This window comes from Palaemon carinicauda, chromosome 1 (assembly GCF_036898095.1).
Source record: "Palaemon carinicauda isolate YSFRI2023 chromosome 1, ASM3689809v2, whole genome shotgun sequence".
NCBI lineage: Eukaryota > Metazoa > Arthropoda > Malacostraca > Decapoda > Palaemonidae > Palaemon > Palaemon carinicauda.
The window spans coordinates 142,532,245-142,545,636 of NC_090725.1; the positions used below are offsets into that span (position 1 = coordinate 142,532,245).

The 13,392-nt window shown below is 42.7% G+C and overlaps 1 protein-coding gene across 1 annotated transcript in view; it reads left to right on the forward strand.

Annotated features, from left to right (window-relative positions):
• Positions 1 to 799: 799 nt before the first annotated feature.
• Positions 800 to 13,392, forward strand: part of LOC137652317 (leucine-rich repeat-containing protein 59-like) — a 31,311-nt gene continuing 18,718 nt past the window's right edge. The window contains exons 1-2 of the mRNA XM_068385650.1: positions 800 to 1,015; positions 6,558 to 6,743. Coding sequence (XP_068241751.1) covers positions 926 to 1,015; positions 6,558 to 6,743 — 276 coding nt within the window. The 5' untranslated portion in view covers positions 800 to 925. The remainder of the gene's footprint in view (positions 1,016 to 6,557; positions 6,744 to 13,392) is intronic.

A 13,392-nucleotide genomic window follows, 5' to 3' on the forward strand; every position in this document is an offset into this window, starting at 1 on the left:
GATCATCACATCAGGAACGCTATGTGCGAAAGAAAATGCTAAAGAATTTGTTAAGACCGTCTGTGACATGGAATGAACTTATCATAACATGACATAAGAGTAAAATAGGCATTAGTATCTATTTACATCCTTCTATGTGTATTCAAATTAGCCAAAATTCATATATCAATATATGTCATACATGAAATCTCCGGCTACCTGGTTGAAAGAGAGTAATCCAGTTTATGACACCGGCAAAACAGATAGACCTTCATTGTATGCACAGAACTAATGTAACATTTTCGTAATCAAATGGAATTATATTTGACCTCAATAAAACTTCATATTTAGTTGACCATATACTTCATATATACCATTGTATTACTTGTTATGGTATTTATTAAACCATTTACTTTGAGAAAGATAGTGGCCTCCAAAAATCAATATGTACGGTAAAAAAAACATATGATTGCAACGCCAAATAATATAGACATTTAAATTCGTAGTTGCTTTTAAATAACCAGCCAGTAAGGCCCTTTAAATTTCAAGGCCTTTAAAAACTGAACAGTTAGCCGCCATACTGTTTGCCAGTCTCGTGTGCGCACAGCTAGACTCACCTGTCTATTATGTGCCACATCACCGAGTATTCACCACATTTATTTTTATACCAACCAACTTTCGAATTTTAAAAGATAAAAAATTATAAAAAATAAAATAGATATATATTAAATAAATGTACATTTAATGATAATAAACAGTTATACTTAATTGTAGTATAAATAAACTTCATTTGGCACCACAGGATGTTTTCCGGTACACAAGTTACACATCAGCCGAATTGCAGTCGCGTTTGACAAGTGTTCAGGTCTGCCACCAGAATTATTCTCCCGACAGGTCCCTAGTTTAGCCTTGTTATTTTTTGTAAATTACTTTCATTTCGACGAAAATGAAGAAGATTGGCTTGAAAAACAAACTGGAAGGGGACGAGTTGGACCTGAGTATGCTAAATTTAACGGAGATTCCTGTTAGTGAAATAGTAAGTGAGGTTTTAAGGTTTGAGCTTCTGTACTTTAGCGGTTATGATGTGAGATACCCTTATTTATTTTTTATTAATGCCATGGTAAATATAAGTTATCTTAGACACCTTCATAAACCTTTTGTTGTTAATACAGTACTGTTATTGAAAAATCTAGGGTGTGATAAAGTAAGTGGAAAACTTGTTGGTTTAGGCCCTTTAGGTAGTTAGCTTAACCTACCCTAGTAATCCAAATGAGTAGATCCCAGAAAGTAAAATCCTATGTAAGTCTTTGGAGCTTTAATCCTGTCAATTGGTAGCGCCAAAGCTTGGTTAAAGGGTAAAGCATAAGAAAAGTGATTGTTTTTGTTTTTTGCTGTGAAAGGCCTTTGTGAAATGTTAGTTAGAGATGTCAAAGGGCTATATATATGGTAGCGGCCACTTGTATCTATGATGATATCTGACGAGAGTACAGCAGTGTAAGGGGGTTGCAGGGGGCGTTAGCCCCCTTAGGTAAGTAGGTAAGGACACGGCTTGTAGGTTAGGGTAGGAAGGAAAGTTTAGGTTAGTCGGTGTCTATTTTTTATACACGCTAGAGGAACTGGCCTCTGATATACAAAGGCTTCAAATTTAATCCTCAGCAAATAGTATTTGAGTTTTTACAATACATGTTATGGTCAAATGGCAACATCTACCACTGCCAGAACAAAGGAGCAATGAAATAATGTTTATTTGTGAGTGGCGCTACCCTCACTGGAGCAAAGACCAGTTAGTGAATAGGGAGCCCTTACATAACAACGACAGAACCTCCTGCGTGTATAGACTATCTAACCTAAACTTCTCTACATAACATATTCTACAAGCAGTGTCCTTACCTACTTGCCCAAGGGGGGCTCACACCCCCAGCGATAACCCCTTGGACTGCTGTGTTCTTAGCAATAGGGTTGAAAATAAGGGAGTAATGGATCATGGCCATCATCATAAGTACACTCCGTGAGTAATTAGTGTTAGTTCATTGACCAACATATATGCAAATACACCTATTAGTGGTTGGGTTGGATTCTCATTTTCTCTGCGAGTGGTAGTCTGGGGGACTCGACGATCGATATTTAACTCTTGTGGATGGTCGCTGAGGGGAACTACTTGCTTTTTATTCAGAGTAGGGTGAAACTAAACCAGGTCTACTTTACCTCAGCTCTTTTTAGAGGTAATTTGATCAATGATTATATTATACTTTAATTTCTACCCAAATACATGAACTATATATTTTTTCTACTCACTATCTTGTGTTTTATGCATTTCTTACCATGATTATTGGGCAAATCACCCATTCATGAGTTTATACGAAGACAATTATGGGGATCCCCAGTGGGAAATGGGTTTTTTGGGGTGGGGAAATGTCATAAACGAGTTATTTGCAGCAATATGGTAGTAAGTGGCTGAAAGCAGGCCAAAACATGATTATCTAACACTTATGAGATTTGTAAAAGGGTACAGAACCTAACAAACCCACCTAACTTAGTAGTTCCCCGGAACCCCTTCCCTCTCTTATATTTTAAGCTATTTAATTGTAATAGAAGCAAGATTCGTTGATGTTAAAATGTGAGTGAACTTACTTCGTAGAGTGAATAAACACTAATTGTTCAGTAAATAGTTTTCTTAATTATTACTTATATACTAAAATGAAAGAAAAATATATCGCTAATGTTTTGATATGCGTAATAGCATTGTGCGTACGCACATACAATACACTACAGTATTGTTCATTGTTAGAAATAAGACACACACTTCCTTGTATAACTGTATTTAATCAAAAGGATGACTGATGAGTCACCTGGAACACAGGAGATACAAACTTGAGTAATAGAAGATACAAATATAAGTAATAGATAAACTGTTCCCCAGGGGGGAGTCTTAAAGGGTACGAATAAAACTTGATGGGCTGGAAACAGCAACCTGTGAAAGTTCTGTATTAGGCCACATTGCCAAAATATAAAAACATCAATAGTTTTTGGAGCACTTGATTAGTTCACATAGTCTGATTAAAAGTTATACATGTGACTTAAAGGCCATTCATCAACAGTACTTCCATGCACATAATATAAGAGACCTCATCTCTCTTCCAGGGGTTGCTATTATTGTGACCCACTGAAGGCCCTGGGCTCAAGTGAAGTCACACTAATCCTTAAAATGTTGTCTTAAAGGCACCGTTTCCCTAACGCCCTGATTGTTGTGAGGCATAAGACACCTCAGGGATAATGGTAGCTCAGTAACTGGTGGCACAGTTGTGGACTCTGGTGAGGATGGACCCGATGGAGTAGTGACTGGTTCCTGTTGATGCGGTAACTACAAAGGAGTTGTAGCTGTTGGCCCTGGGGCTGAGAGCTTTGGAGTCGATGGCTCTGTATATGGGACTTCAACTGGAGCTGGTGCAGCTTCTGGCTCAGGTGGACCTTCTGCAACCTCAGTCATGGCAGGTGCAGTGCTCACGGGTTGGTTGAAGGTGGTCAGAATCTCATAAGATGTTGGCGATTTCTAATGTCATTACCCGATCCATCGACCCGAATAGCATACTGATGGAACTGGCGAACCTCGATAACCACTCCAGTGTTGTCCTGGCATCTAGGGTGATTGCCTACCAGGTTCTGTAAGTACACATGATCCCCGACTTTAAATGGTGGCAGTTGTGTGGTACGTAAGGATCGCTTCTCACATTCTCGTGAGTGGCGCTTTGCTAAGGCCACTTCCCTGTTCTTCGTTGTTTCTTGCCCTGTGTTGTGAGGGGAATATCTACCTAAGGGGATGGGAATGGGGTCTCTGATAGGTCTGCCAAATAGGGCCCTCGCTGGCGAGGTCTTCATTTGAGGGTCTACTGAGTTCTGGTAAATAAGCATCGCTCTCTGGAATCTGTTAATGTTGAGGGATACAGCTGGTCCTGGTTTGTCAGTGAGCATCCTCTTGATGGTTTTCACTGCAACCTCAGCCCTGCAGTCAGCATGGGGAGAGTCAACAGACTATGTAGACAAACATGGCCGATGATGACTCCTTGTACGTATTACTTGCCAGTTAATTTTGTCAATTCTTTGTCACTTCCCCCTTTATCATCTACCAAAGTGACTCATCAGTCATAGAAAGAAGACACTCTCTTTCTTGTATAACTTTTTATTTAGTCAAAAGGATGACTGACACACTGTGTCTTCCTTGTATAACTCTTTATTTAGTCAAAAGGATGACTGAGTCATGAGTAATGAATAAACTGAGGTAAATGACATATCTATGTAATTGTGTGTTTTAATTTGAAAATGTGCTTCCCCATGGCGAGCAAAGCAACCCACAGTTTTGTTTCCTCTTGAAAGAGAAGTAGTGTTTTGCAGCCCCTATAAGAAAATGTTTGTTTTAAAGGATCAACATGTTTGGTCTTATCGACAAAGTGCTAGTCTGCAGTTCCTAGAGTACGGTTTCCCATAAGGAACAAAAAAGCATTCACTAGTGGATCTACAGGAATTGGCCACTATTATTAAACATCTTCCTATTGGTGCACCATCAGAACGCATCACTACCCATACAGATCCTCTTGTTGGTGTGCCATCTGAATACCATGCTAAGAATACATATCAGGTGGAACACCTTCGCTATTACGGGTGTTCTTAAAACACACACGACCACATATCTTCATACAATAATACTGTAACAACCCCAACTTCTAGATCTTTACCATTTGCAAGAAAGGTAGGCAATCATTGTTATTCGCAGCTAAAAAATCCTAATTTTTACAAGTTAGACCAATGCTTCAGAAAAGAAATGATGAACCATATCCTCCTTTTCTTAGAGTTGCCCCTCAACCATCTTATCGTGACCATCCAGCTCATAAGCATCAGAGACCGAGCTTACCTGGGCACCCCCCACCCCATCCCAGGGATGAAGGTAATCTCTGCGGGATTGCACAGAAATTCTTGATTATCACAGGTAAGGGGATAGATCACAAAATTTGACTTTTTTACCATGCTTCGGCTGAAAAGGAGCCCAAACCTTTGTTGCCATTACCTTATTATAACCAGGTCTCACTGGATCATGGTATTTCAAATTATGATCAATCTATGTCAGTATCCTTTGCCAACACAGCAGAGATTAAACAAAAATGAAAGGATATTCATGGAAGAATTTCTGGGTATTTCCAAAACATGAGTCAACTCTGTCAGGATCCATTACTGTACTAGGTCCAGATCTCCTCCTCCTTTAATAGTTATAGAAGATTCACCAGAACAATGTCAAGAAGCAGAACCCCCATAAGTAGCAAGTGTTACTCCCTTAGAGGTCCCAATCTCTGTCCCAAGATAAGCCTCGTATTTCATAAAAATTATGATCCTTATTTGGGTTATTGACGGTCTTGGAGAGCCTCTTCATGTTTAGATATCATGAGATGCTGCGTAATTGATGATTTCTTTCCAGAACCCCAAAGTCTCCGTCATAAGTTTGACATACCCTTATCGAGTCATGCTAGATTTACCATGGGGTTACTTAATAAACAAATTTAAAACCCAGAAAATTCACTGTGATCAAGAAGGTCATCCAGATTACCTCCTCTGGCTCTCTCTCATCAGGACACTTGGTTAAGTTTTCCAGCCAGTTGGAAAGGGGGGAATTTTCCTGCTTAAGGATGAGTCTCTTAAGTAAGGGACGAAGGTTTTTATGTATGCAAAAATGGACATGTTTGGGGTAATTTATATTTTTCCCTAACTATCGGATCCCGAGTCCCTTACTCATACTTTCCCGCCACTACCAACCCCGTAGAAAGTCCCAGCTGCTATCGTAATAGTTTGTCAGAGTCCTAGGAGGTTGGTGGTTGCCCCCTCACTACCGGCAGGTAACCATCAATTGATTGTTGACACCTCATTATAGTTCTTTGATTGCCTTAATCCAGTTCCACTGTTGTCATTTTCCTATGTAAGGGTCTCGGGTTTGTATAGGTAGAAAAAAAATACAAAGTCCCTTCAAATTTGTAGTTTTTTCTACTACCTTTATACACACCCGAGTCCTTCAAGTTACACCTTCTTCATCGCCCACTCTTGAAGTCTTAGGTTTAGGGACCTCACTGGCTTGTTGGGTGGCCTGGGCTTACCAGCCACCTTCAGCTACTACCATCATGCTTTTAAAATTTATAACAGCTGTTTTTAGCTTTGCTGAAATCACACTCCTATTAAAGAACTCTGGTTTGCATTCTTAGGAAAAATACAAATTACTTCAAAAGCTTTACAGAAAAAAAAATACTGCATACTTTAATTACTTAAGTCAGCATGCACTATTATATTACACTATAATACCTTGATTTTTCAATCAGCCAGACTGTATTCCCATTTTGTTTAAAAGTTCACATGTTGATTCTGAAAATAGTACACATAGTTTAATTAAATATGTTGTGCTTCCAGTTGTTCATATCTAACGTAACATTACCTCAAATGACATGAAAATAGAATAATTATGGGTAGTAATTAATCATTGATAACTCTTATAGCTGTAGTAAAAGAATTACAACTATTATATAAAGCATTTATTTGTTTTTCAGGCTTCCCTTCCCAAGGCTACAAAGATAGATCTTTCCAGTAATCAGATAGTGTCATTGCCACCAGAATTTGCTACAAAACTCCCATACATTACTCGTCTAGAACTTGGGTCCAATAAGTTAAGGTCACTCCCTGATAATATTGATGAGCTTAAAAATCTTAGACATCTGGATCTATATAACAACCAGGTATGTAAAATTGTACAATTTTATTGTGATCAGAACTTATGTTGGTTTTACTTTACTTTTAACATATCTATTCAGGATTTATACAAATAAATTTTTTGTATTACAAAATTTTGTTCCGTTCAGTTATTATATTTGTCTCCTTCATTGGGGTTCTCAGAGAGCCTGACTTTTGTTTCACACCACTTAGATCATGGTAAAAGTATGGATGTGTAAAGATCTAGTTGCTCCGACAAGAATATAAATACCCATCCTTTTAAATAAGAGTAGTCTCGGTTTCCTCTTGGAAAGAAAATGGATTCTGTGTGTTGGAGAAGAGGGAGAGTGAAGGAGAAAAGGGGATGGGACTGCTCTCCTACAGGTAGATAAACCATTTCTAGTCACAGTTGGGACCTCGACGAGATGGCCACTTATGACCCAAGTTGACCTTCATGTTGTGTTGTGTGTTCCTCTTTGGGATTCTATTGGTGTGTTGGTGTTTGCAATTCCTTTCTTCGTATTTTTCATGGAGCAGTTCTCCGAGATTCATAGTGGCCTGGCCTAATTGATCAATGTTGCTTCACTTTCGGTTCTTGACCTGCGCTCCTTGCAGAGCCCAACAGTGTTCCTTATGTGCCACGTTCCCAGAAGGTAAGGAGTACCTGTTGTTCTATTGGGCATTCTACAATAGAATGAAGAGGAAAATATAAAAAAAGGATCACTCGTTTTCCAAGACTGCTGATGTGGCTGCCGATCCCTTGCCTCTTCACCAGACACTAATTTCTTGTGTGTTTCTCCTACTTCTCAAGTAGAGAGCGCAGGTTTGGCTTTTTGTCCCCATGTGCCAACTCGTGTCGCTCAAGGTTAGGTAACCCTAGGATCCCTGTCTGTGGCAGTGCCCTTCTTTTTTCTTTCCAAGTACAGCATACCTTTCAGTGAGAGAGTAGGCCTTCAAGATGATTTGGTCATTCTTTAGCCTCAAAGCTCGCTGATTTTAGTCTTTTCTTAGATCTCATTGGTAAGGACATTTTGGGAGGGAAGACGCATTCAGACAATAAACCTTCCTCCTGGAATGTGGATTTTAAAAATAAGACTTAGGAAAGGTGGAAGTACGTAGGTGCAACTCCATAGAAGCGTAAGATTTCCAAGTACGTCCGTACTCCTGGTCTTTCTCCACTTCAGGGAGATGACGATTACAACCTCTGCTTCTCCTGTGATGTTTGGCACCAAATTCTCCTACGGTCTTCTAGGATATAGAGGCTAGAAGGAAGAATCCAAGATACCTCACTTCCAAAATCTGTTTCTCCACGTGGGAAGATGGTTCCCTTCCCCCACCCAGCTCCAGGGGAGAGAGTAGCCGTAAACTTATTAAAATTTACTTTTTCTTTCACAGGTGTGATTGGTCTTGAAGACATATGACCATGCTGGTTTGCCCTAACATAAAGGGATTTATGTCTGCCATGGAGACAGATCCTCAACAGCTTTTCCCTGTGTTCAGCTGACACTTATACATGCGACGAGTGTCTTGAGTGGCCATCTTCTCAGTGGGAGTGGCTCAGTAGACGCTGGAAGTAAAAGTCCAAAAGGTATTCTTTCCCCTCTAGGTCTTCCCGAAGGTCGAAGAAGTCTGACTTCTTTCTCCGGGCCTTGTACCCTCCGTTTATTCCGGGGGCCCATCGAGTAAGAGCTGTGGCCATTTGACCCTTGGACAACCTTCAAGCCCGGAGGATCCCGTCGCTTCCAGTTGTTGAAAGGGCTGCGCCATCCAATTTTTTGGGGGGAGTTTCTCTCTTGACGCCTTGCGTCGTCTGGTGCCTTACTTGGGACTTTCAAGTTTCCCCGCCAAGGAGTGGCTTGTGGAGGTATTGAGGCTTTGGGGACTGCAGGAGCGCACAGCTGCCCCCACGGGTTGGTCACAGCCTTCTCTACCGAGCCATTGAAGGGTAGTCTCTTCTAGTAGGTCTTGTGCTCCCCTCCTCAATTCCTTGCCCATCTGATGAGTTGGAGGCTTGTTTTCCACCCATACGTGTTCACCCTTGTTGAATGCAGGCAGTGAGTCCCCTCAGCAGGAGGATCCTCACGATCCTCCTCCCTACGAGGACAGTCGTTTCTTTTTGCAGCTTGAGAGGATGGACGTACTGCTCGTTAACCTTCTTAAGGGCCTTTTAAGCTGGTTCGCAGACCTTCGCCTTCTTGCTCTAGCTCTTTGGTGTTAGGCTCCCTAGATTTACAGCCCTGCATTATCATCCCCCCCCCCCTGTACAAGGAGTCTCACGATTGCAAAAAAACCCTTCAGGGTTCCAACTCGATTGTCTGACCTTTTGGGGGAATTGCCAGGTTGGTCTAATGTTTGCAAGTGATGGCATTGCGCATTTGCAGCCAATCCACCCCTTCCTTGCTCGCGCACTGGTATTTTGTTGAGTCGCAAGGTGGCTCGTTAACCACATCTTGATGCTCTGGTGAATGTTCACTCGCTAGTTTGCGATGACTTGTCTCGCGACCGACCTAACCTTTGTCTGGGATTGGAAGTTCGCGAAGCTGGGACATGCTCCACTGCATTGACAAACACAAGTTCATCTTTACGCTCCCCAAGAGAGTCACTATTGTGATTAGTGCAGAATAGGTCGTCCCTCGCCCTAAGCTTTTTTGGCCGCCCCTTCGTTCGCGAGGGACACGCCATGGTTGTTGGGGCTCGTTTCTTGCTGTATAGCAGGCTGCCCTCAGTCCTGCTCTGTCTTGATCACCAGGGAAATATGGACTCTTAACCATAGCGTACCCCTCTCGGTGTTAGGTTCTCCTGAAGTTTCAGGCCCACCTTCAGACCCCTGGGGTACAAGTGTAGCCTCGGGTGTGGCCCTTCTTGTACTCTAGTGTATCACCCACCTTCACCTCCTGGTCACTCTTTTGGGTACCAACAGCACGTTTATTTGAAGGCTGCCCACAAACATCCTGAACCCGTTTGGGAGAAACTGGGAATTATCACAGTTAATGTGGCTGTAAAATGTAGGAGATTGACGTCTCCTTCCAGGAGACACTTTTCTCCCAAGAACTAGCAGAGGGTTGAGATCAAATAGTAAGAGTTCTATCACAGATAACTACCTCCTGTCACCAGTTGAGGTACAGTAGTTAGTACTGCACCGGTCATAATGTTATCAGAGCCTGTTGTTGCTCTGATGGTCTCTGCAGACCTTGCAGCCAGCAGCAGCCTCTAGGGATTAGACTGTCGGTCTCCTATCTTCTTTCTCAGCCAAGTCTTGGGAGCGGAAAGATGCGAAGACTTCTGAAGAACTGGTCATCAAAAATCAGCGATAACCTAATGTTTTGGAAGAGTATTCAAGGTGTGGTACGAACCTAACGTTTTAGAAGAGCGTTCAAACTGTGGTACGATCCTTGTCGCTACCAGCATCCCAGGAAATTCCTCCGAGTCTCAAACTTCTGCTGAGGTACCTGATGATGACCCTAGCCCAACCCAAGTTCTTGTGGGTTTGAGTCTGGAGTAGGACGAGTCCCGGGTTTATTACTATGACAACTCCCGACGGTTTGTTGCCGTGCCAGGTAGCCCTAATGCTCCTGCCACAGAGCACCATGCTATGAGAGAATGGCTATTCCTTCATGCAGGTGTAAGCTTGCATGAAAATAATTAATAGACTCGGGGATCCCACATACTTCCTGCCCGAAGAGATAGACAAGGTCTCAGGCATGTTCTGCCATGAGCCACGACCCAGAAAGACCAGGGTTGGGCTTCCCTTGTCTAAGATGGTGTCAGGGTCTATTAAGGGGCGCGACTCGACCTCTTCTCGGAATTTTGGAAATTCAGATTATTGCATTTTTGGCCAGGAGAATGTCTACATTTCATGTTTCAAATGTTATTTTTAATGAAGACAATTTGTTTTATGGCTAAAACTCCCTTATCTCATACTTGCGTAAGCACATTTGGTCGCTTACGCAGTCAGCGTACGTAAATAATAGATTTTTCTTCAAGACCTTGAGGTAAAGATACTTATCGTAGTCTCCTATAAACTTCACGTGAAACATTTTCTTTTATCAATTGAAATTAAAGAACATAGTTCATCTCATTCAATCGTGTCTTGAAAAAAGGTTTTTAAACACAAGACTTACCCGGTAGTTATATATATAGCTTACGTCCCCGACGCCAACGGCAGAAAATTCGAAACTCGCGCCAACCGCCAGTTGGATAGCCAGGTGTACCACCCCTGCACCCTAGCAAGGTACCTGGGAACCATTCCAGTGACCCTCTTATATTCCCTGCCGTCGCTAGCGGCGACACGTGAATTCTACTACGTCATTACTGATCGTTTTTTTGGTGAAGTACAAATCTTTGGTTATTGACTCCCAATTGTTTTTTATCTCGCTTTGGATATTTCTTGATTTTGTTTGGATTAGATGATTTTTGACCTTTGTTTGTCTGAATTCTCTTAAAATTTTCAAAATGGCCACCCCCCCTATAACTTTTAGGTTATATGTGACTGGTAGGTGTAAGGCCCGTATGGCTAAAGCCTCTCTTGACCCCCATTCTCTCTGTATTGCATGTAGAGGTAAAGAGAGTGATTTAGGTGATCGCTGTGATGAATGTGTTTTGCTGTCAGAGCATGAATGGATTGAGTTTGATAGATACAGGCGTAAACTCAAAAGGGATAGATTGAGGCGTAGTTCTTCTCGCTCATCTAGAGATATTTCCTCCTCCCATGTCATTAATCCTATTCCTTCACCTGTAGTGGTAGATCCCGATCCCACTATTGCAATTGCTAATGAGCCTTCACTAAATGATATGTTAGTGGCAATTCAAGCTCTCGGCGCTAAAGTTTAATCTTTGGCTGCGGACAGGACACAGTTGATGTCCGATGTGCGTCTTTTAAAAGGTGAAAGTGCAAGTGCAGTGAAGTTAAGTACAGTGGAGGGTGCGCCTGCTCGTGTCTGTCGTCCTCCTAGTCCTAGACCTCTTCCAAGCTCCCCAACCCCAGGGAGAAGGAATGTCGAAAGGCGAAAGGAGATGAGAGGCTTTATCAAACGAGCAGACGTCCCCTCAAACGTACCTGTGGGCACCTCCCAGGACGTTCGCCCTCACCATTGGAAAGGTAAGGTTAAGTGTTTTTCGTCGTCTTCGGATGACCCCTTGCCTAATAGAGGCTGGAAGCTCGCTTCCAGACTTCTTAAGAGGTCTTATGATAAGGCCTATCGACGTCCTGCTAGTTCAAAACCTGGATGCAGTCACTGGGATACTCAAGAACCTTTTGAAAGCCCCCCGATCAAACGTCCTTTTAGAATGCTGGACGTTTCCAAGGATCCTTCTATGCACTCAGGACCAGGCTTTACCTCATTCCAAGCAGCCTTCAGACTGGATTTCGCCTTTCAGGCGCTCTGTTCTGTTTAGCGATGAGGAGAACGTTATGATTTCATCACCGTTTTCACAACGTTCGGATCCTAACTTTGTAATTCTTCAAGACATGCAAAGCAGGCTCTTATCCTTTATGCAATCATACCAGCGCAGCGACAAATCTCTTATCAGCGGTCGTGATCGGAGCAGCGAGCCAGGACATGTTTCCGAGCGCCCTCGTAATCGGGGATCTAAGCTTCTTGCTAGGCACTACGAACGGCTTTTAGGAAGTGATCGTGATCGTTCTCCTAAGTCCGCAGTCCACGGATCTTTTATTGAACACGATCGAGACAGTGTACCCGTGCGTTCTTCTAAGAAAGACGTCGGACGTCCTGTTAAACAGGTTACGGTATTGAACGTCCTTGTGAACGGGTTACTGATTGTCCTGTTATACAGCCTTATGTTCGTTCTTTGGATAAGTCTTTCGAACGTCCTTCGACTCAGACTCCTGGACTTCCTACAGAACAGGCTGCCGATCCTCCTTCGGTACAGGCCGCCGAACGTCCTTGCATACAGGCTACCGAACGTCCTTTCAAACAGGCTGCCAGACGTCCTATCATTCAGGAAGTTTCTCTCTCTGCCAATTATTTTAGTGAGCGTCCTTCAGATCGCGTTTCCAGGACGATTACAGTTGAACGAGTCGCTGAACAACAAGCGGTTCGTAGTACCGAACGCTTGTCAGCAGTTGACGGCAAGCGTGTTTCTGAATATGATCCTGAACGTTAGTTTGGATTTCGATGAGGAGGCTTATTCTTTTCAAGACATCGATGCAGTTCATGTACAGGAACTTCTCGTCTCCGATCCAGCTGATCGCGAGCGTTCGGATGAGCCGCACGCGACTCTGCCGCCTGTTACTGTTCGCAATGAGCCTATTTCTATTGCGGTTGGCACTCAGGATTTTTCTGAAATTGATACCGCTCTTAACCCTACTGCTCCCAGAGTAACGTTGCAAGAGAAGGAAGTAGAAGCCCAGCTTTCTCCTTTGGAGTTTGATGACGTTTCAGAAGACGAGGACTCTCTTTCCGTCATTCTGCCGATCTTAAAAAACTAATGAGAGTTTTTACGGAAGAGTTTTCAGACCTTTTTTGTGCCTATAGCTCCACGCTCCCCCCCGTCTGAGTTTACTCTAGGCAAAGCCTCCAAGAAAGCCCGCTTTACTAAGATGGTACTGTCGCGCTCGTCCAAGAGAGCTCTTAAATTAATGGGTGACTGGTTACAGTCTAAGGCGGCCTTAGGAAAGACGTCTTTTTCCTTTCCTCCAGCTAGACTGGCTTCGAG